Source organism: Miscanthus floridulus, chromosome 19, assembly GCF_019320115.1.
Source record: "Miscanthus floridulus cultivar M001 chromosome 19, ASM1932011v1, whole genome shotgun sequence".
In the NCBI taxonomy this organism is placed as follows: Eukaryota; Viridiplantae; Streptophyta; class Magnoliopsida; order Poales; family Poaceae; genus Miscanthus; species Miscanthus floridulus.
This window is the reverse complement of record NC_089598.1, coordinates 108,761,603-108,786,219: the sequence shown is the minus strand read 5'-3', so window position 1 is coordinate 108,786,219 and position 24,617 is coordinate 108,761,603. Positions and strand designations below refer to the sequence as shown.

The following is a 24,617-nucleotide window of genomic DNA, read 5'->3' as shown; positions in this document are numbered from 1 at the left end:
TCAACCTCAAGCTGTGAGTGTGTGGGGGGGTGCTAGTGAGCTGATTGCGCACACGCCTCCACCACTATCCCCTGCTACGGCAGGACAGGGGATGCCTCCAGCAACGCCGGTCGAGCTCGCCTCTCCTCCAAGCAACATCGACGTGTACGCTTCCGCACCATGGACAACCTTGTCGGCGACTCGGCTGCACCAGGCTTGGCGAGCCAACTACTCGGCGATTAGGAGCTGCTCCTTGTTAGCGCAGAGGAGCCACCCACGTTTGCGCAGGCCGAGCAGGATGCCAATTGGAGGCGGACGATGTTGGAGGAGATGAAGGCCATTGAAGACAATGAGACGTGGGAGCTCGTTGATCCACCTCCAAGCTGTCAGCCGATTGGGCTGAAGTGGGTCTACAAGGTGAAGCGGGACGAGCGCGGCGCCATCGTCAAGCACAAGGCACGCCTCATTGCCCTCGGCTTCATCCAATGTGAGGGCATCGACTTTGAGGAAGTCTTTATGCCGGTGGCGCACATGGAGTCCGTCCGCCTGCTGCTGGCTTTGGCAGCGGCCAAGGACTGACGCGTTCACCACCTGGACGTGAAATCGGCGTTCCTTAATGGTGAGCTGGTGAAGACGGTCTTCGTCAAGCAAGCTCCGGGCTTCGCCGTCAAGGGAGCAGAACACAAGGTGTTGTGGCTGCGCAAGGCGCTCTACGGGCTGCGGCAAGCCCCGTGGGCGTGGAACGCCAAGCTCAATGCCACGTTGCGCGTGCTTGGGTCCGCATGTTGAGCAACATAGCACGCGCTCTACACGCGGCTACGGGGAAGGAGGAGCTCGTCTTCGGCGTGTATGTGGACGACATGATCATCACTGGAGCACGTGCGAAGGACATCGACGGCCTTCAAGCGTGAGATGGCGGCTTGGTTCCACATGAGCGACCTCGGCCAACTCTCCTACTACCTCGGCATCGAGGTGAAGCAGGGGAGCGACTCCATCTCCCTAGGCCAGCACGCCTATGTGAAGAAGCTACTGGAGCGTGGCGGCATGGCAGACTGCATGCTGTGCGCGAATCCAATGGAGGAAAGGCTGAAGCTGTCAAAGAACAGCACCGCGGCGAAGGTGGACGCGACGTGTTATCGGAGCATCGTCGGCGGGCTGCGGTATCTGACTCATACATGGCCGGACACGTCGGTGGGCTGCGGTATCTGACTCATACCCGGTCGGACATCACGTTTGCGGTCAGGTATGTCAGTCGGTTCACGGAGGATCCCCACGAGGATCATTGGATTGCAGTGAAACGGCTGCTGTGCTACGTCAAAGGGACGGTGGATCAGGGGATCGTTTTTTCCAAGACCGGCGGCGAAGGTGGGCTGCGGCTCACAGTCTTCAGCGATGCACTCCCCAAGACCGACGACAGAGGTGGGCTGCGGCTCACAGTCTTCAGCGATGCTGACATGATGGACGACATTGATGGGCGGCGGAGCATCTTTGGTGTGCTCGTCTTCCTTGGTTCGGCCCCGATTTCGTGGCAGCCACTGAAGCAGAAGGTGGTGGCGCTGTCTACGTGTGAAGTGGAGTATGTCGTGGCGGCCACAGCGGCGTGCCAAGCGGTCTGGCTATGCCGGCTGCTGTGCGAGCGGACCGGCGAGGAAGCTCGTCCGCCAGCTCTGAATGGTGGACAATCAGCCCGCCATCGCCCTCGCCAAGAACCATGTCCTCCACGACCAGAGCAAGCACATCGACATCAAGTTTCATTTCCTTCGGGATTGCGTTGATGGAGGACAGATCATCCTCGAGTTTGTCGAGACCGACCGACAGCTCGTGGACATCCTCACCAAGCCACTTGGACGCCTTTGGTTCTCAGAACTAAAGAACAAGATTGACATGGTGGAGCTCAAGACCAAGGAGTAGAGGCAGCAGGATTAGGGGAAGATTTGTGAGATAATCTGCTGCACTCTCCAGCCTTTTGCAGCAGCTTCACACTCCACTGTACACTTAAAAAGGGGGCCTGCTGCATAGCAACTTTTTAAGTGTACAGTCCACTTTGTGCAGCAGCAACTTTAGCAATCTTTTAAGTGTACAGTTCACTCTGTAGCAGTAGCAGGTGTAGCTGTAATTGATTAGAGTTTTTTTTTGTGACTTGTAATTGATTAGAGTTGTGTATATATCAGCTTGTTTAGTAATGGAAAGAGCAGTTCAGTTTGCTGCATATTCAGAGCTGCATAGCTGCTGCTCGAGTGTGTGTGTGCACTCTGTTCTCACCCTTTCTTCAACCTCCGCCCGTGAGTGTGTGTGGGTGCTAGTGAGCTGATTGCTCACCTGTGCAGGGAGATCGAGGACCAACAGAGAGAACAATCGTACTGAATTTGCCAGAGACAATGACCACACGGAGAACATTAATTTGCTTGAAGGTATCGCGGACACTGATCTGCTTGAAGATTAAGCATCCTGTTAACTAGTTTTCTTTGCTAATACCTTACCTTATTTTCTTCTAATTTTGTATGCTGGTGAGATAGTTTATGTTGCATCCTTAGAAAATGGCGGTTCAAGCAGCCTGTTAACAAGTGATCAAGTCAGACAAAACAATCTTACTGAAGCTGCCAGAAACAATGAGTCATTCCCGTTCGGCTGGCTGAATTTTGGTTGAAACTGGCTAAAAAACACTGTTCTGGCTGAATTGTTGTGAGAGAAAAACACTGTTCCGACTGAAAAAAGAAGCCGAACAAGCCGGCTTCTGGGTAAGCCGAACGGGGATAATTTCCGTGAAGGTACCATGAACACTGATCTGCTTGAAGATGCCCTGTTAACTTTCCTTGCTAATACCTTTCTTACCTTTCTATCTTTTATTTATTGACTCCTGAGGTTTCATTCCTAGTCTGCAATAACTTGCTTGGGACTAAAAGTCTTTCTTGTTGTCTAAGGTATCGTGGACCCGGAGTACAATGCATCAATGGACCTGACAGGCCCTTCTGATGACTGGGAGGAAGCAGATTCATTTTGAATGAGTCAGCTAGAAAGCCTTGGCCTGGAGGATCTCCGTGACAACACATGTAATGATGTTCTGAGATCGGTTGGTCTGATTAACGTAGATGAACCAGTGACTCAAGGATCGCAAGAGCAGCAAAGCCTTGGCATGGAGGATCTCCAGCAAGTAGATGACATTGCATGGGATGATGCTCTGACATCTGTGGGGCTTATCAACTTATTAGATGAACCAATGACTGAAGAAGCCGCTGTTGCAGGATCATAAGATCAGCAAAGCCTTGCCCTGGGGTCCTGCAAGCAGGTCACAATGCATGGGGTGATGATCTTAGGTCGGCGGGGATGGTCAACTTAATAGATGAACGAATAGCTGAAGAAGCCGCTATTGGCGATGCTATGATGGATGACCCTGTGATCCCGATTGCCCAAGACGATGTGCTATGGGCTTGGAGTCCTGCAGTGCCAGCGGGTGACTATGGCATGCTCTTCTGAATCAGGATGAACAAGTGACAGTAACAGATAACATCGATGTTAAAAATAAGAACCCCCTGGCAGAAAAGTAATTGAATTGTGCTCGAGAGCACATAAGACCGTGTAGAACTTATTAATCGTTATATACTCTACTGTTTGTGTCGGGGACATAATACCAGGGTACCCCAGGAGGTGGAACCGATAACCACCAAATGTAAAAAACTCCTGGATGCATAAGGGCGCCATGTCATCCCTTGTTCGAGTGACAGGGGTTCGGTTCCGCCTCGCCCAACACCTTTGAGACAGGCTCGGTCTCGCCCGAGGGCCGAGGGATAAACTCCGTCTCGCCCGACGCCTTGAGGACGGGCTCGGTCTCGCCCGAGGGCTGAGGGATGAGTTCCGACTCGCCCGATCCCGGAGGGGTGGGGTCAGCCTCACCCGACGCCTTTGTGGGATAACCCTGCCTCGCCCCAAAGGCTCAAGGCTAATCTCCATCTCGCCCGACGCCTATAGGGCGGGCTCGGTCTCGCCCGAAGGCTAAGGGATAGATTCCGCCTCGCCCGACCCCGGAGGGATAGGGTTAGTCTCGCCCAAGAGATAGGGATTGGCCTCCACCCGACGGCCCAGAACGAGCCTCGCCCTGATCGATATCTATCCCTCATAACGATGGGTACAGGACGAGACAAGACGTTCGGGTCAACCATGGCTCCAACGACCATACCCTGCGCCCTGATAGGAAAAGAACTGCCAGGGGACGACAGGACTGATGCTTTAGACCCTTCCGGGCGCCGCAGAGCCCAAAAGGTATTACAGGTGCGTGCACCTCACTCTGTAGAGTTGTAGGCGCCACCTTCAGCTCCGGGACACGGAACCCAACAAAGATATACGACAACCGCTACGCTCCAAGAACGGATTTGCTATCTCCACGAACGACGGATACTCCGTCACCGCGCTGTGGACCCGAGGGAGCGGGGGGCCCTCTTCCCGACCCCTTAGGTCCTCCCAGTCAGAGAGCCTTGGCCACGGCGCTACACCGGACCCCGACCCCGAATTCTCCCAACAAGAATCATGGGAACCAGAAGGCGTGTGGAGCAAGGCTGGGGGGAGGCTCCTAAGTCAAAACCACTGTACTACAACCCATACCCTGGGGGCAGCATGCTGTGACTAATCTGACATCCTACAGAGATATCGACGACATCGTAAGCACTTATCTTCCTTCGCACTCATCAGAATGGGGGACCTGACCAGGTAGACATGAGCCACAAGGCTAAGTAGAGTACGCATCCTGGAGCCCTCACCCTTGTAAAGCCAGCCCCTTCATCTATAAAAGGGGAGGCGCATCCTCCATCAAAGGGACGGGAAAAAAGAGGACCGAACAATAGAACGCACTCACACACATTCAAGCAGCTACGAAGCTCTTGACCACCTTTCAATCCTTCGATCAGAGACTTGGGACCAGTCCCTCTCTCGGCAATTTGTATCCCTTACTACAGATCGTTTACGGTGCTAATAACACAAGCAGTAACAAACTGGACGTAGGGACGTTCCGCCCGAACCAGTATAAATCCTGTGTCCTTTAGCGCACCATCTGAGCCTAACGCGCATTACTATAAATTTACTTGCCGGTGCTTGTACGAAACACCGACAGTTGGCGCGCCAGGTAGGGGCTTTGCGCGTTCCAAATCAGGTCTCAGATGGCCACCCACGCAATCACCTGGGCCCCGGGCGCACCCGTGCGTTTCGGCGACCTAGATTTCATCATCACACTAGGAGGAGAGCTGGCGCTGACTTACTCAGCCGCCCCATCTCCCCCTTCGATCAACCTCAGCCGTCTCAGGCTTAGGGGCCCACCGGGCAACTCCCGAGGAGTCCCGTCACCCAAAGAGGCCTCTCACAACGCCACCATGTGTCCGGAAGGGTCCGTATGGAGCGCCCCGACAGCGTTTCCGTTCGGTCTCCGCAACATTGCGACAACCACTGGCCTCCTTCTGGCGCTACGTGTGGTTCAACCACCCACGGACATTGAGTTCGTGGGGGTGATTGAGCGGGATACGGAGACCCTCTACGAGCTTCTCAACGAGGAACCTGTATCGCTCTCCAGCTCAGATTCCAGTAAGGGGAGCCACCACCCTTCCCGGGAATGCTACGTGACGCAGACCCCCGAGGGTCACGTCGAAAGCGTCTCCAAGGAAGAGGCCACCCCTACAAACAATCCTGACAGCAGATCCGGGGAAGAAGGGACAGCCCCATCTCGCCTGAGGATGGAGCAGCTAAGGGCTCGTCAGCAAGAGATCGATGAGGCCGGGCAAGGGCTCGCACGGGAATACGCGGACATCAATCGCGAGATTGAACGCCGCAAAGACGGGGGGCGCGCGCGCGCCACAGCCCGCACCGTACATCAAAGGATCCTCACCGACGATGGGGCCTTTCCTCACTTTGCTCGAGCCAGCCAGAACATCGCCGCAGCAACCGCCTTGCTGCATGGCCTCCCGGAGGCCGCGACGTCCGAGGATCGACGCGCTTATCGGGAGATTCGCACGTTGCTCGAACGTGCAGCCGCGCAGCAGGCGGAAAGTTCGTTGTCTCGACGACGCTAACCCAACACCAGCCAGCGTGCACCCTCAGTGTGTCCCACCAAGGACGCATCCGTACACCAAACACCACCAGCCGGCGGGCAGCCCTCCGTCGTCCCCGTACATCAACGCCTCGGTCGTGGCCGCGACGTACGCAGCATCATCAACGCCCGGAGACGTGCCCACGGCGACGAGGGAGAAGTAGCGCGTCGCGGCTATCATCCCCGACGTGGCGGGCGCTACGACAGCAACGAGGACCGAAGCCCGAGCCCCGTCCTGCCAGGCCCTCAGGCCTTTGGCCGGCACATCCTCAACGCTGCGTTCCCTCTAAGGTATCGACCACCTATGAACATTCCTAAATATTTCGGCGAAACAAATCCCGGGCTTTGGCTCGAAGACTATCAGCTTCCGGGTTAACAAATCCTGTTCTTGTTCGGAAAAAGAGCGGGAAATGGAGAATGTGTGTTGATTATACTGGCCTCAACAAAGCGTGTCCAAAGGATCCATTTCCTTTGCCACGAATAGACCAAATAGTCGATTCCACCTCGGGGTGCGAAACCCTCTGTTTCCTGGACGCATACTCAGGCTACTATCAGATCGCGATGAAAGAGTCCGACCAGCTCGCGACATCTTTTATCACGCCCTTCGGATCATTTTGCTACGTTTCAATGCCGTTTGGTTTGAAGAACGCTGGGGCAACGTACCAGCGCTGTATGCTTACTTGCTTCGGAGATCTCATCGGGCGAACCGTTGAGGCCTATGTCGACGACATCGTAGTCAAATCGAAGCGGGCTGACCACCTTGTCGCCGACCTTGAACATACCTTTGCGAAACTCCGGGCGAACGGCATCAAGCTCAATCCCGAAAAATGTGTTTTCGGGGTCCCGAGGGGCATGCTGCTCGGCTTTATCGTCTCTGAGCGTGGCATCGAAGCCAACCTAGAGAAGATATCAGCCATCACGAGGATGGGCCCGATCCAAAACATAAAGGGGGTTCAGCGGATCACCGGGTGCCTTGCCGCTCTCAGTCGATTCATTTCACGCCTCGGCGAACGAGGACTCCCCCTTTATCGACTCCTGAAGAAAACTGACCGCTTCGAGTGGACAGCCGAGGCTCAGGAAGCACTTGACATGGTTAAACAATTTTTAACTAAGCCGCCGGTCCTAGTTCCTCCATGCGATGGAGAATCTCTCCTACTATATATCTCGGCCACCACCCAAGTGGTTAGCTCCGCCTTAATAGTAGAGCGAGAAGAAGAGGGGCACGCCTTCAAGGTGCAGCGCCCTGTATATTTCATCAGCGAGGTGTTATCCGACTCCAAAACCCGCTACTCCCAGATCCAGAAACTCCTCTACACCGTCCTCATCACCAAAAGGAAGCTACGCCACTACTTGAGTCACACCCCGTGACAGTAGTGACGTCGTTCCCCCTCGGCCGAGGTCGTTCGTAGCCATGACGCTATGGGAAGAAACGCAAAGTGGGCACTCGAGCTGATGGATCAGGGCATCTCTTATGTCCCCCGAACGGCGATCAAATCTCAGGCACTGGCTGACTTCATCGCGGAGTGGACCGAGGTCCAGGATGCCACCCAGCAGCTGTCGATCAAGAGTACTGGATAATGTACTTCGACGGATCGCTGATGAAGAAGGGCGCCGGAGCAGGACTAGTCTTTGTATCCCCCTCGGGGTCCACATGAGGTACATGGTTCGGCTTCATTTTCCCTCATCAAACAATACTGCAGAATACGAAGCGCTCATCAACGGCCTACGAATCGCCATCGAGCTGGGCATCCGACGCCTTGACGTCAGGGGTGACTCTCAGCTGGTCGTCAACCAGGTCATGAAAGAGTCGAGGCTGCCACGATACCAAGATGGAGGCATACTGTCAAGAGGGTCCGACGTCTGGAGGACAAATTCGACGGCCTCGAACTCAATCATATCCCCAGGCGCCTCAACGAAGCGGCCGATACACTCGCAAAAGCAGCATCCAGCCGAGAGCCAGTTCCAACAGGCGTCTTCGCCAGTGACCAACACAAACCCTCGGTACGCTACGCGGGGTCGGAACAAGCCGACGATGGCCCTTCTAGTCCGACCCCCAAGGCCGATCCGCCAACTGTTCCTCCCGACCCCGAGGTCATGGAGCTTGAAGAAGACCCAGCAATGGAGTCCGATCCTCCCAATGACTGGAGAACGCTTTACATCGACTATCTCCTCCACGACGTACTACCAACCGACAAGACAGAAGCCCGACGGCTCGCGCGACGCGCCAAATCCTTCGTTCTTGTAGAGGGCGAACTCTACAAACGAAGTCACATCGGAATTCTGCAACTTTGTATCCCTGACGAACAGGGAAAACTCCTACTGAGCGACATCCACGGAGGGGCATGCGGACACCATGCCGCACCAAGAACCTTGGTTGGGAAGGCATTCCGACAGGGTTTCTATTGGCCCACCGCAGTAGCCGATGCCGAGCAAATTGTACGCACCTGCGAAGGGTGCCAATACTACGCTCGGCAAACGCACCTCCCGGCCCAGGCTCTCCAGATGATCCCCATCACGTGGCCCTTCGCGGTCTGGGGGCTTGACCTGGTTGGGCCACTTAAAAAAGCGCCCGGAGGCTTTACCCACCTGCTTGTCGCCATAGACAAGTTCACAAAATGGATTGAAGCTCGGCCAATATCCACAATCAAATCCGAGCAAGCTGTTTTGTTCTTTCTCGACATCATCCATCGCTTTGGAGTACCGAACTCCATCATCACAGACAACGGCACGCAGTTCACCGGTAGGAAATTCGTTCGTTTCTGTGATGAACAACACATCCGAATCGATTGGGCAGCCGTCGCGCACCCCCGGACGAACGGACAGGTCGAGCGCGCAAACGGCATGCTCCTTCAAGGCCTCAAACCCAGAATTTTCAACCGGTTGAACAAGTTCGGCGCGCGTTGGCTCGCTGAGCTCCCGGCTGTGCTCTGGAGCCTAAGGACGACTCCTAGCCGGGCCACCGGCTACACACCCTTTTTCATGATCTACGGCTCCGAGGCCGTTCTCCCGACTGGACCTCGACTATGGAGCGCCAAGAATCAGAGCATATGACGAACAGGGAGCCGAGGCATCTCACCAAGACGCCATGGACCAGCTGGATGAGGCCCGCGACATCGCCCTCCTCCGTTCAGCCAAGTACCAGCAAGCGTTACGGCGGTACCACAGCCGACGGGTGCGGGGTCGAGCCTTCAACGTCGGAGACCTCGTCCTCCGCCTTGTGCAGAGCAACAAGGATCGCCACAAACTCTCCCCGCCCTGGGAAGGGCCCTACATCGTCGCGGAAATACTTCGCCCAGGCGCCTACCGGTTGAAAACCATCAAAGGCGAGGTCTTCACCAACGCCTGGAACATTGAGCAGCTACGTCGTTTCTATCCTTAAAATAAGCTTACACTTTTCCTTATCAGTTTTTGTCTTAACAGAACCCCGATCCTTAGTGACTACCGACCCCTGCAAATCGCGAGGGGTCAGACCTCACTCGGGGGCTGGCATGTGATCGTAACATATGTCATGTGTAATACAAGTATTACGCTTGTAAAAAATCCCTCTGTTATACTTGCAAACATTTTCTAAGTTTTCCATTCGCCTCGTAAACGAGTTTCGAGGGCTAAGATCTTGGGAACCAATTCTGAATACAACTGGTAGGACTGCAAGGCACCCACGCCCCAGCGGCTGCAACCTCTTTGCTCACCAGTTCAATCAGAATTAGTTCGCCCACGTTCCTAGTTTCCTATGACTTAGACCATGAGAAGAGTTGGAAAGCGTTAAAATGACTTGCCATAAGCAAAGGATGCAATTTTGTTCATTTTTTGCACAAATTCACCACTTACAAAGCGATGTCATTACAAAAAAGGAACAATATACTCCGAGGACTGTTTACCCGGGGGCTTCCCCACAACGTTATTTCATTACAGTCTCGGCTCAGCTCTACCACAAGTGTTACTGCGGTCGCCGCGCCACGCTCTCCATCGGCGACGTCCGGGGCGTGTACACGGGCCAGTTCGTCTACTAGCGGTCACCGTGCCACGCTCTCCATCGGCGACGTCCGGGGCGTGTACACGGGCCAGCTCAGTCTACTGCGGTCGCCGTGCCACGCTCTCCATCGGCGACATCTTCGCTGGATCCTCGAAGGCGCCACCATCTACGACGACTCCGCCGGAACGTCCGGGGACTACGCCATCGTCGTCAGCCGCGACCCCGGCAACGACGCCTCCGCCGGAACGTCCGGGGACTACGCCATCGTCGTCAGCCGCGACCCCGGCAGCGACGCCACCGCCATGACGTCTGGAGACTACGCCATCATCCCCAGCCATAACCCTGATAACGGCATATGGGCAGGAAACGCCTCCCGCCAAGGGAGGGGCGCAGCGAACGACGGCGCAGTCAACGACGTACGACGCCCACCGACGCCTCCTTTCCTTCGGCAGCAGCGACTCCTCAGCAAGGGCCGCGCGCACCATCTCATCTACGTTGGATAACCTCCGGCTCGACATCACGCACCAGAATCACGAGCAAGTTTGTAAGTTCTCTATCTCTCTCTGGCATTACTCTGCCTCACTCAGGAACCACCGCGACGCACGGACGCGTTTGGCGGAAAGGAAGAAGAAGGAGAGATAGCGGCTCGGAGGCAGAAGGGGAGGTGGGCTGAGAACTCCTCTCCCCCTCCCTATTTAAAGAGGAGGCGCAGTAACTAAGGAAAGGCGAAAGGTCGGACGAAAAACCCTCTCCCTTCCCCTTTTTAAATACGCAATCAATGCTGATTGATATCTGAGGGGACGCACCAGAGGTGACGGGACGAACCCCGGTCTACGAAGCGTCCCTCTTTGGTCAAACTGAACACTGCCTGGGTATGGCCCGCCACTGACCCGCTCCGGACGCGGCGATTAAGGCACCCGCATAGGCAGACAAATTTTTCGCCTTCCCATGCAGGACCACGGACGACCCGATGACGGGACCCTTCAGTTCTCCTGGGTCGACCGTTCGGCCCAGAAGACACGACGAACGAACGACCAAAGAAAGATAAGCCTCTCATCTTTCACATTTTATGCGTTAGAATTTGTTCGCAAGATTCCGACCCCGTCGAATAGCAGGGACGCGAACATCACTCGGGGGCTGTCGAGGATGACTACCAATCCAGACATCCTCTTCACCCGACCCCTCCGTACGCTTGAAACTAAGGGCGCGACATACAGGCACAAAGCTTTGAGTAAAACTGGACGAACTAGCAAACCCTACGCCCCGATAGCTACAATGTTTCTATTCACCAGAAAAATCATGCTCAAACGCCTCTCGCGTCTCTAGTTTCGACGTCCGCCTTTCTCAAAGAAGGGATCGAAGGGGTCCGCCTACAGCTGTCAGGTTCGCCCAAGTTAATCGAACAGCTCGGATCGTCACCGAGACACAAAACAAAGAATGGCAATTCTTACGCAGGTTTTTCCAACCTCGTCACAAACGTCAGGACCCGAACCCATCTGGTAGGAGCTTTTCCGCCACTCATACCACCAAGGTAACGTCACCACCTTTATTTTCAATTAAATCTTGCATTCAAAACATTTCATATGCAAAAAATTGCATCCCAATGATTCGTGTCGCACCACGAAACGACTGTCGCCTTATCCGATATAGGCAACCACAGGCTGAGGTTCGAAGGTCGGCCCGCGAAGGGCTCGAGGCCGCCTCACGCCGAACAGAGCCAGGGAGAGATAACCGAGACGAGCCCCAGCGGCCCTGCCCGACCCCGCTCAGAAGCGAACCGGGACGTCTCGACCTTCTCTCGTTCGATTCTAACCTCGAGCCAAACCCACAGAATCTCCATCGAGGAGAGGCCATCGGGCCCCCTGAGCTTATCGAACGACTCAGGCATCTGCCGGGAGGCGGGTTAAGAAGTTGTGGAGTGCCACCAGAGGGCTCTGCCGACCCCATCAGCAAATGATGGACCCGGATTCCGCACGAACGTACCCGTTAGCGAGCTCGTTGAGCGCGGTACTCAAGCCAGTCGAGGCAAGTGTCGTTCACTCAGCCCCTCCGATTGCGAAAACCGAGGACTGGGGTAACACGCAAATAACGGCCGACCCCTATCAGACCCTGACAAGGCTCGGGGGCTCGGGCCAAATAATGCAGGGACAAAGGCCCCACCTTGCCGAGCCCATAGAGTTCCCAGTTGGGATTTCTGTTGGAAGACAGGGCGGGGATTATTGCGATGGCATCCATTATCACCAGAACCACGATTCCGGTCTCCAGTAACACCCGACCCCAGCAGGTGCGGGGGTCGGACCTTACTCGGGGGCTGTTAAGGTACGGCCACCTCCTTTCCTTCTTTCGGAACAATCTCCTCGCATTATAATCAGCGGCATAATTCAGGGGAACATATTGGTAAGACCGTAAAAAATGAAATCGCAAAAATCAAACAAAACGAAATTAAGACGCAAAAGCACGAAAGGCGTCCAGACTCGAAAAGTACCGACACTTGTTCACATATTACATATAAGCTGTTCTCAAAATTGTTCGATTAATTACTCCCGCGAAGGGAGAACCATTTCTTTCAGACTGTCTGCCAGGTTCTTCGCAAGGGGAGCGACCATCTGCTCCATTTCCTCCAGCTCTTCATCCTCGTAGGTGGACGGAAAGCCTTCGCTCATCACTTTCAGGTTTATTTCCTTCTCATAGTGGGCGTGGGCGACGGTGAAGGCCTGGGTAATCCCGGCGTGAAAGGCACTCTCCTCAAGCTGGCCCACCCGAGCCGTGATACCTCCGACACGAGCCGCGAGCGGGCTGGTCTCCACCGGCTCCGTCACATTCAGGGCGTTAAGGACCACCCCGACCGCAGCTTGTAGAAGATCGTGCTCATCGCTCTCAGCCTGAAGGGCTCTGCGCGTATAGGCAGCCTCTTTCTCCAGCTTGGTGGCGGCGTTCTCAGCACTCGACTTTCCTTTCACCGCGTCATCAAGCTCCGCCCGGAGAGAGCGGACCACCTCGACGTCCTCGTCCACCTTCTACTGGAGGGCTGTGGCCCTACTCTCGGCCTTCCGCCGGAGGTCCCGCTCCATCTCCAGCTCCTTCAGGACTTCGCCGGCCTTCTCATTGGCCGCGGCATTCCTCTGCAGCAGCTCGTCTCGCTCTTTTTTGAGTCTGGCAATCTCCTCTCCATCCAGCTTAGACCTCGCCGACAGGTCCTCGAACATTCCGTGCGCCTCCTCCGCATCCTGACGCGCCTGGGCCTCCCGCTCTCGGACAGTAGCAAGCTGGGCGGCCAAGTCTGCTCGCAGTCGGGCCTCCTCGGAAAGGCGATCCCTCTTCCGCCTTCTGTTCGCGGAGGAATTGGGATTTATCCCTGGCTACGAGCAACAAGAATCTGAGGAGGAAGAAGACTGATATCAGGAATACGAGAACACAAAAACACATGAAGAAAGAAGAAAGTCCAGAAAATACCTGAGTGGTAGGGATAACGATCTCACGGAGGGCTCCTCTGGCCTGGTCCAGGGCGTTCAGCATGGTCGAGATCCCGATGTCAAGACCCTCCCGCTCCATGCTCTCGGAATGATCATCGAGCGAGAAAAGAGCCGACGTCGGGTCCTGAGCATCCATCCACTGGAGCGGCGGCTCTCCCCGCGCAGGGGAGCGGTTTCCTCCCGACAAAGGGGCCGGTGGCGGCTCCCTCCTGACCCTGTGCGGCACCACCGTCGCACTCAAGGACCCTCCGGCTGGACCCTCCTCCGTTTGGGCCACTTCGAGCGCCACGGGTGGATCCACATGGGCGCCTGGCGACGCGGATTGCACCACGCCCTCGGGTGCCACCACGACCGCGTCCGGCTGATCCTGGCTTGGCGCAGTCACGACCACCATCACCGGCGGTATGCGGTCCTCGACCGGCCATTCCACGCCCGCCACGGAAGAGACCGCTCGCTCAGTAACCTCCGCGGGTGTGGGAGCCACCTTGGACGCCGTCGGTTCGGCCAACGCGGCCCCGACATCGGCACCACTCCTGCCCAAACAGGGGTGGCTCCAGGCGACGCCGTCTGTCCCACTTGAAGGGCGAGACTCTTCTTGGGCGCCAGCCCCAGGGGGTGACCCGTCCGCAAGAACCTGCGCAAAGGTAATAACCATTAAGTCAAAATAAAAATGGAAAAAGGATGAAAACAGAGGAATCAACAGCTTACGTTGACGTCCTCGGCCGGCGGAAGCGTTTTGGGGATGGATCCCCAGACCCCTGCCCTGACTCATCTGGGCGGGACCATTTCATGCCTGCCCCCTGCTCCGGGGCAGGGGGGTTCATCTCGTCGGGCGCGGCCCCGGAGTCGCTCCTCTCCATCGTCTCGTCGGGCGCGGCACCGGAGCCGTCCCCCTCCATCGTTTCACGGGGTGCAGCACCGAAGCTGCTCCCCTCCATCATCGCCTCGGGGATGGCGGCGACAGGTTCACCCTCCCCCATCCACCGGTCCTCGGCCGGCACGCCGTGCGAAGAGGCGGACTCGCCGGCCTCCACTGACCTCGTCGATTCACTTCCCTCCGCGTGAAAAGCGAAGGGCCCCTGCACGGGTGGGTGGCCAATTGTCAGCATCTCCTCATCCTCCAGGACGCCCCAATCCACGTCGACGGCTACCTCGTCATCGCCGTCGTCATCATCATCATCATCGTCATCCTCACTGCTCACGTCCTCTCCCCGATCCCGTGCCTCCTGCTTCAGTCGTTTCGCCTTCTTCATCTCCTCCTTTGCCTTCTTGTCCCGCTCGGCCGCGAGTCGATTTGCCGCCGCCACAGCCCTGTCCTTCGGCAGTGGAGCCGGGCTATCCTTGAAGACTAGCCCCCTCGGCTAAGCCCCAACATCACAAAAGCAAGTATTAAAGAAGGGAGATTCAGGAGAAAGAAAAGAGTGCAGGGGAAGAGGGCTTACGAATTCGAAGAACCAGGCTCCGGCCGCATTGGAGGATGCCCGGGCACCGGATACACGATGTCGAGGACCATGCCGGCAGAATCCTTCGTCGGCTCCGTCGCCTCCTTGACACGCTGCGCCACTTCCGAATAAGGGAGCGCCTCGTCAACGAGCACCGTCCCCTCGAACGATATCCCTGGCATCATCCTGATGCAGGGGAAGCACACGCGCCATCAGTGGCGCCACCCTCCTCGCGTGGTAGGCACTGATAATCCCCGACCCCTTTACACCCCGACCCTTCAGGGCATGGAGGGCGGAGAGAAGGTCGGAGATGTGCTTCTTGTCTTTAGGTCTGGACGCCCCAGCCCCACGACGCCGGAGCATCCACAATAAGACGTCTGGTGTACTTCGGTAGGGTGGCACTCACATCATCCCTAACATAAAACCACTGCGAATGCCATCCCTTGTTGGATGTAGCCAGACGCATGTACGGGTAACCCTTCGACTGGGTATGGCGCAGGTGAATGCTGGCACACCCCATCGGCGCGTCTACTTCTTTCCCCCCAATCTTCCTCTTCGACAGACTAACGCTAAAGAAATACCGCCACAGATCAAAATGGGGATCGATCCCCAGGAAACCCTCGCACAGGGCAACAAACGCTGCCATATGCTGTATCCCATTAGGAGTTAGATGCTGCAGCTCTACCTCATAGTAATCTAATAGCCCCCGAAGAAATCTATGCGCGGGTACCCCGAATCCCCGCTCATGGAAGAGGGCAAAAGAGACGACATACCCTTCAGGCGGCACCGGCTCACCCTCGTCGCCAGGAAGCAACCACTCCTGGATGGCGGATTGTGGGCGGAGAAGGCCACGGCGGACGAGGCCCTCCAGACGCCGAGAAGAGATGCTTGATCTGCCCCACAACTCCATTGAAGCAGTAGGGGGGAAGGACAGGCGCGAGCTTAACGGCGGCTGGAACACGAACGCAGGTCGGTCGACGGTGGCGGTGCGGGCGTGAGGGGCTGGGAAGATTGGCAGCGGATGTCTCAGAACGCAAAGGAAGGGGAGCGAAATACGGAACCCTGGGGGCGAACCCCGCGGTTTTATAGGGGGCGACGGACACGAGAAGGGCAACCGTCCGCCTCGATCTCTGGGCCTGCCACGCGCGCCACCGCGTCACATCGCAGGACACGCGCCCGCAGTCCCTATCCTCTCACCCCAAAAATCTCGGCGGACGGTTCGCCTTCCCCGAACAAATCCGGACTCCCTACCCACCGGGGAAGCGCAAGCCACAAAGGCCTGTTCTTTTCTCTTTGGCCCACCTAGGGCCCAGGGACTCGCCGGCCGGCCCAACTAAGAAGGAATCCGCGAACGATCCGCCATCAAGGGCAGAGACACCCAGTTGATGTAAAACTAAGTCCTTCAGCCTTACCCGTGAAGGGGCCAATACAAACCCCCGGGCGACTCTACTTGAGTCACCCGGGGGCTCAGGGGGCTACACCCATTGGGTGCGCTCGCGCGCACCCTCCGGCAAATTAGCTTCAACGAAATCAAAAAACACCCTCCAGGCGGTTCTACCCGAATCACCTAGAGTCTCGAGGGCTACTGTCGGGGACATAATACCAGGGTACCCCAGGAGGTGGAACCGATAACCACCAAATGTAAAAAACTCCTGGACGCATAAGGGCGCCATGTCATCCCTTGTTCGAGTGACAGGGGTTCGATTCCGCCTCGCCCAACACCTTTGAGACAGGCTCGGTCTCGCCCGAGGGCCGAGGGATAAACTCCGTCTCGCCCGACGCCTTGAGGACGGGCTCGGTCTCGCCCGAGGGCTGAGGGATGAGTTCCGACTCGCCCGATCCCGGAGGGGTGGGGTCAGCCTCACCCGACGCCTTTGTGGGATAACCCTGCCTCGCCCCAAAGGCTCAAGGCTAATCTCCGTCTCGCCTGACGCCTATAGGGCGGGCTCGGTCTCGCCCGAAGGCTAAGGGATAGATTCCGCCTCGCCCGACCCCGGAGGGATAGGGTTAGTCTCGCCCAAGAGATAGGGATTGGCCTCCACCCGACGGCCCAGAACGAGCCTCGCCCTGATCGATATCTATCCCTCATAACGATGGGTACAGGACGAGACAAGACGTTCGGGTCAACCATGGCTCCAACGACCATACCCTGCGCCCTGACAGGAAAAGAACTGCCAGGGGAATGACAGGACTGATGCTTTAGACCCTTCTGGGCGCCGCAGAGCCCAAAAGGTATTACAGGTGCGTGCACCTCACTCTGTAGAGTTGTAGGCGCCGCCTTCAGCTCCGGGACACGGAACCCAACGAAGATATACGACAACCGCTACGCTCCAAGAACGGATTTGCTATCTCCACGAACGACGGATACTCCGTCACCGCGCTGTGGACCCGAGGGAGCGGGGGGGCCCTCTTCCCGACCCCTCAGGTCCTCCCAGTCAGAGAGCCTTGGCCACGGCGCTACACCGGACCCCGACCCCGAATTCTCCCAACAAGAATCATGGGAACCAGAAGGCGTGTGGAGCAAGGCTGGGGGGAGGCTCCTAAGTCAAAACCACTGTACTACAACCCATACCCTGGGGGCAGCATGCTGTGACTAATCTGACATCCTACAGAGATATCAACGACATCATAAGCACTTATCTTCCTTCGCACTCATCAGAATGGGGGACCTGACCAGGTAGACATGAGCCACAAGGCTAAGTAGAGTACGCATCCTGGAGCCCTCACCCTTGTAAAGCCAGCCCCTTCATCTATAAAAGGGGAGGCGCATCCTCCATCAAAGGGACGGGAAAAAAGAGGACCGAACAATAGAACGCACTCACACACATTCAAGCAGCTACGAAGCTCTTGACCACCTTTCAATCCTTCGATCAGAGACTTGGGACCAGTCCCTCTCTCGGCAATTTGTATCCCTTACTACAGATCGTTTACGGTGCTAATAACACAAGCAGCAACAAACTGGACGTAGGGACGTTCCGCCCGAACCAGTATAAATCCTGTGTCCTTTAGCGCACCATCCGAGCCTAACGCGCATTACTATAAATTTACTTGCCGGTGCTTGTACGAAACACCGACAGTTTGGTTTCATATTATTACAGTGTTATGTTGAACCTGCCCAGGTAGGAGAAAAACTGGGATGTCTATGCCGTGAGCTCCATGATTTGATGGGCAGTTTGTATGCTACAGCCATTACCATGGAACATCGCTGGATGCCTTCTCCCTATGTGGTCGAGTGCTAGTTACTGCCTTTTCGCACCCTGATCGATTTTCTTTTTTTGAACGCAAAACCCTGATAGATTTTCAAATCGTCTGTAACTTTTTTTATACCATTTCTAACTTATTTTACACCCTAGCCCCGAATTAATGTGGAGAACCTCACCGGATTTGATTTCTTCCTTGCAAGTCTTTGTGATATGAAGAGGATCATTAATTGATCTAAATTATTTGTATGGGGCATGTTCAGATATGCATGGGATAATTAAAATGGAACAATGAGAGATTGGATATCATATTTTTGCTTGCAACTCTTTGTAGTACTCATGCAGTATACACATGCAAGCCTTGTTGAGGGATTGACTTAGTAGTTGGTAAGTTTGGTGGGTACACACTACCCCCACAAGTTATAAGAAACTATATTTTAGGGCGTGGCTAGCGCACCGGACGTTCGGACGTGTGCCCGCGTAGCCCACCTCCGTCTGCCTCGCTCTGACTCACACGTGCACTCTACCCTTGACGCTGTCACTGCCACTCCTCGTGTCCAGATCGATGGCTGCGCGCCCTGCCCCCCCCCCCTCCCGCTGTGCCCTCCTCCTTCCCCCTGATCCCCACCTCTCTCTTTGCGTGGGCGGGACCTGCGAGCCAGCCCCTAGCTCGCTGCGCCCCCATCCGCCGGTCCCTAGCTATGTCGCGCCTCATCCCCCGGTGCTTGGGCCATGCACCCATCACTCACCGTGCCCCCTAAAACTCTTGCAGCATGAAAATACTTGGATGCAACATACGTCGGATACGAAATATAGTGTTGCAACATATGCGTGATCCATATACAATATTCAGATAAAACACTTGCAACATGTGCGTAAAACAAATGCAACATTCCAGATAAAAACACTTGCAACATGTGTGTGAAACATATGCAACATCTAGATAAACACTTGCTACAATATACGTCTAAAACATATGAAACATTTTTTTTAAAACGCTTGCAACATACCACTGAAACACTTATAAAAATATACAACATGTGCAACATCCAGATCTACTTTTGCAACATCCATATGTGACAATTGCAACATACCTCTGAAACATCTAAAACACTTGAAACATACATTTGCAACATAAGGGAGGGGAAGGCCGAGGCCGGTCGATTCCGGTGGTCAGGGTGGGATCCGGCGGCGCGCGAGCACCACCATCACCGACCATGCTCATTGGTGCCCTTGGCTCACCCGGGAAGACCTGAGGCGCCACGACACGTGTGCCCCAGCGGCCATGGCAGGGTCAGCGGCGCGCCCGACGACAATGGGCGACGGATGGACGGCGAGGAAGCGAGCGACGCAAGTGACTGGAACACAGGTGAGTGACTCAAGGAGCGAGGGTGCACGGCGCGGTTGGCGAGGGGAAAGGGCACGGTGCGATAGCTCGACGAGCACGTGATGGGGGGAAGGGGCGGATGGATGAGCAGTCAGGCGCTTCGGGCACTGGGCGGATAAGAATACATGAAAGTGCATCAAGCCCTTTAGTGGGTTTTGATGATTGAATGACAACGTGATTAAAGGTCTAACATGTTTGCTAATTGATGGACAGAAAATAGGTTATCTCACAGGTGTTTGATGAAAGCTAAAATGATGTGTTGTTGTATAAACAATCTAGTTCAAACACAAGACAACAATGCAAATATAACTCAAGCAAGGCTTATTCATTGTGAGATTTCGATGACTCCGATGAAAGCAAGCACGTTGAAAAATAATTAATGAGACACGAGGGATTGCATATGGAATGGTCTCACTTTTTAGAGCTTGCTATATTAAAAGACAATTATACAAATGATCTTAATGAATGATTCAACACCAAGTGTGACTTGATGGCTTCAGATGGTGAAGATAGCAAGGAAAGGTTTCGAGGTACTAAGCAAGGATGAAGGGCAAGCGATGGCTTGACGACCAAGGAACCTAGCTAGAGTGAAGAAAAAATACTTGCATTTAGTTGAGGTACCAATCAAACTATGATGGTCACATTGAAATGGAGAATCAAGCACATTGGATGAATTGTGGTAGTGACTTGATACATTTGGAGTTAACTCACATTTGTTGAATGGAATCAAGTCACATGCTCAAGATGGCTATGCTCAAGAAGAAAATCAAAATTGACATGGTGACATCCTCACATTCTTGATGATCAAGAAGCTATGGCATGTGGTTTAAAGGAAATCAACTCAAGCGACTCAACTTCTTTTTTTCATTTGATCTTGAGTTAATAGGTATGTCATACTATTAAGAGGGATGCATCATGTCGGTAGATGATTATTCATAAGTGCTCAGGCCAACCCATGTGAGGTTTGAGTGAAAGAGTGACACAAGAGCTAACTCACTGTGCTGTAGCAGGAAATACCAGACGTGTCTGGTATTAGGTCAGCTGTGGTGATTTACTCGGTGTTCTTGGTTTGGTTCGTCGGGAGTTCCAACAAACGTTGGGAGTTCCGGAGGTCGGGAGCTCTGGCAATCATCGGGAGTTCCAATGCCTCACATGCGCCACTAACTTAGTGACCGCTGTGAAAGGTCCTAATATGGCTAGAGGGGGGGGGTGAATAGCCTATTTAAAATTCTACAAATCAACTAGAGCAATTTGATTAGTAAGACAAATAGCGAAATGTAAACTTGCTCTAGCTCTACGAGGGTTGCAAGCCACCTATCCAACAATTCTAGTTGCAATGATAGCTAGACACACAACTTGCTATGATACTACTCACTAAGAGCTCTCAAACTTTCTACTCTAAAGAGCTCCACTAAGCAAACTTAAATAGCAAAGCAAGCTCTCAATCTAATTACACTAAAGAGCTTGCTACAACTAGTTTGCAAGAATATAAATGAGTGAGTAGGATGGTTATACCGATGTGTCGAGGGATGAACCAATCACAAGATGAATATTAAGCCAATCACCGAGAGAATGCAAATGACAAGAGACAACCAATTTTTCTCCCGAGGTTCACGTGCTTGCTAACACGCTAGTCCCTGTTGTGTCGACCAACACTTGGTGGTTCGACGTCTAAGAGGTGTTTCACAAACCTCGTCCACACGATAGGACACTGCAAGAACCGACCCACAAGTGAGGTAACTCAATGACACGAGCAATTTACTAGAGTTACCTTTCGGCACTCCACCGGGGAAGGTACAACTCCCCTCACAATCACCGGAGATGGCCACAAACAATCACCAACTCGTGCCAATCCTCCACCGCTGCTCCAACCGTCTAGGTGGTGGCAACCACCAAGAGTAACAAGCGAAATCTGCAGCGCAATACGAATGCCAAGTGCCTCTAGATGCAATCACTCAAGTAATGCACTTGGATTCTCTCCCAATCTCACAAAGATGATGGATCAATGATGGAGATGAGTGGGAGTGCTTTGGCTAAGCTCACAAGGTTGCTATGTCAATGAAAATATGCAAGAATTGTGGCTTGAGCCGGCCATGGGGCTTTAAATAGAAGCCCCCATCAAATAGAGCCGTTGGCTCAAAAAACGGGCTGACTGCGCGTCGACCAGACGCTCCGGTCATACTGCACTGGACACTGCACCGGACGCTGCACCGGACGCTCCGGTCGTGAATACCGGACGCGTCCGGTCGGCATACCAGACGTGTCCGGTAGCTCCCAGACTGCCATGTGTCCTGTTCAAACCAGCCTAGCCGTTGCTGCTCAGTCTGCCGACGACCGGACGCTCACACCGGACACAGAAACTCAATTGACCGGACGCTACACCGCTGAGTCCGGTCGAGTCTAGTAAGACACCAGGGCCGACCGGACGCTTCTGTTAGAAACTGACCGGACGCTGAGCCTCAGCGTCCGGTCGAGTACAGTAAGCATCCACTCATGACCGGACGCGTCCGGTCATACCGGACCGGACGCAGCCAGCGTCCGATCAACACAACTGCCGAACACTATTTTTCTGAGTCATACCGGACGTGTCCGGTGTGGTGACCGGACGCGTCCGATCGCTGAGTCTGTCGCCGAATACCGGACGTGTTCGGTCATCATACCAGACGCGTCCGATCGCTCTGTAACCAGCGCGACTAACTCCTCTTCGACTCTATCTTCTTCACCCTTGTTCAAATGTGCCAACCACCAAGTGTATCACCTTGTGCACATGTGTTAGCATATTTTCACAAACATTTTCAAGGGTGTTAGTACTCCACTAGATCCTTATGCAATGAATTAGAGCATCTAGTGGCACTTTGATAACCGCATTTCGATACGAGTTTCACACCTCTTAATAGTATGGCTATCTATCCTAAATGTGATCACACTCGCTAAGTGTCTTGATCACCGAAACAAAATGGCTCCTATAATTTTACCTTTGCCTTGAGCCTTTTGTTTTTCTCTTTCTTCTTTTCCAAGTTTAAGCATTTGACCATCACCATTGTCATGATCTTCGCCATTGCTTCATCACTTGGAGTAGTGCTACCTATCTCATAATCACTTTGATAAACTAGGTTAGCACTTAGGGTTTCATCAATTAACCAAAACCAAACTAGAGCTTTCAATCTCCTCCTTTTTGGTAATTGATGACAACTCTTTCACAAAGATATGAATTGAGATTTAATTGAATTCATGTTGCTTGCCCAAGCATATCTACCATGTGTAAAAGAGTATGGACAAGTTTCATGAACTCCAAATGGTAGTAATTGCTCCCCCTACATATGTGCTAAGAGTTTAGATTGTAGCTTGCACATATGCTTAGATAGAAAATATAGGAGTCAATTTCTACCAAATGATGCTAAGGTATAAGAGATGGACCTTTGAAGCATGATACCAATTGGAGTACACCAATATACCATCCTTAGCATCATTAGTAACTAGATATACACAAAAACTAGAATACCCCATTAGATCAACATTACATGCAAGGGTCTAGTTTCCATAGAATGAACATAAGTCTAGTTACTTTAGCCTATGCATGCTAGTTTTTCATTTCATCATTCAAACCTATAACTAGCATACACCACACAAGCATGAATATTGAAATTAAGAACTTGTACCATACAAGCAAATATATGGAATGTTCATTCAAATGCATCATACAAGTTTATGAGCTTGCTCCCCCTACTTGTGTGATCAAGATTTTAATTGATCCCTTTCCTTTATCATATCTCTCCCCTTATGTCAAATACTCCCCTATCACTCATATATTTGTTTCTCTCCCCATTTGTCAACAATTAGCACAAAAGGTGAGCTCAAATTATAGATAGGTTGGGGTGAAACCTTATGAAATGAGGATCATTTTCCCAATTTGGTTCAATCTAGATTACTTGCAAAAGATATTTAACTCGGTTTGATCCAAGGGCAAGCTTCTTCACACCTCTAAATAAGGGTTATCTTGTATCTTGTTGAGTTAAACACTTATAGCTCATTTTCTAAATCAAACATTAGGTTTACAATCCCACAAACATGTCATATGCTACCACTAGATCATTTCAAACATACAAGCAATAGCGATACCATACAAGCATTAAATTCATTTGATTTTCATGAATGAGCCTAGGACATGATAGGAATGACTAGATGCACTAAACAAGTCCTTAGCAATGGATGGATGACATGTCAATCAACTTTACCTTGCTTGGCTCGAAGGAGAGGCATGCCATATAGTGGGGGTGCATCAATACATATTTGAGAAGTCAAGTATGTTCAATTCATTCCTTAGCTTGCAAAACCTCTTCTCATCAAGTGGCTTGGTGAATATGTCGGCAAGTTGATCTTCGGTGCCCACACTCTCTATGCAAATGTCCCCTTTTTGTTGGTGATCTCTTATGAAGTGATGACAGACATCTATATGCTTTATTCTTGAGTGTTGAACCGGGTTGTTGGTGAGCTTTACGGCACTTTCATTGTCACATAGCAATGGTGTAACAGAACCGACCAATTATACGAAATTAAGTAAGAAAATCATCCGCCAGAGCAGACTATTTAGCAAACTTAAGCCCGTATAACCCGGTAGTCCGTGAAATCACGAAGGATTTCAAACCAACTTCCATTCCAGCCAAGATCGTAATAAGTTTAGCGGTCACCATCACATATTACATAAAAGTTTGCATCTCAGATACATCAGAGTTTAAACATAGTTATTACAAAACAAGTTTGAATAAAAGTAGCGGAAGCCATTTGTTCAAACCACACACACTCACACGGAGTTCAAATATAGTGCCAGCGAATGATCATCTCCAACAAAAGCATCAGACGAGACGTAAGGAATGACCATGCCCATGGTCCTAAGCATCACCCATCGTAGGATAAAGGCAGTTGATACAGTAGCCGTAATACATCTGCCCATCTGCAACAAGTGGGAATAAAACCCTGAGTACGAGAAGGTACTCAGCTAGACTTACCCGACATAACCGAAAATAAGTGACACCAAGGATTATGAAGGCTTTATAGTAGGGTAGCTGACTCATTTGCAAAGAAAGCATTTTTAGCAT

The 24,617-nt window shown here is 53.1% G+C and overlaps 1 protein-coding gene across 1 annotated transcript; it reads left to right on the top strand.

The window, feature by feature from the left end:
* The first annotated feature begins 891 nt into the window (after positions 1-891).
* LOC136526588 (uncharacterized mitochondrial protein AtMg00810-like) lies at positions 892-1,890 on the top strand. Its single transcript, XM_066519209.1, has 3 exons — positions 892-1,139; positions 1,223-1,589; positions 1,765-1,890. The coding sequence occupies exons 1-3, from the start codon at positions 892-894 to the stop codon at positions 1,888-1,890; spliced, it is 741 nt and encodes a 246-aa protein (XP_066375306.1).
* Positions 1,891-24,617: the final 22,727 nt, after the last annotated feature.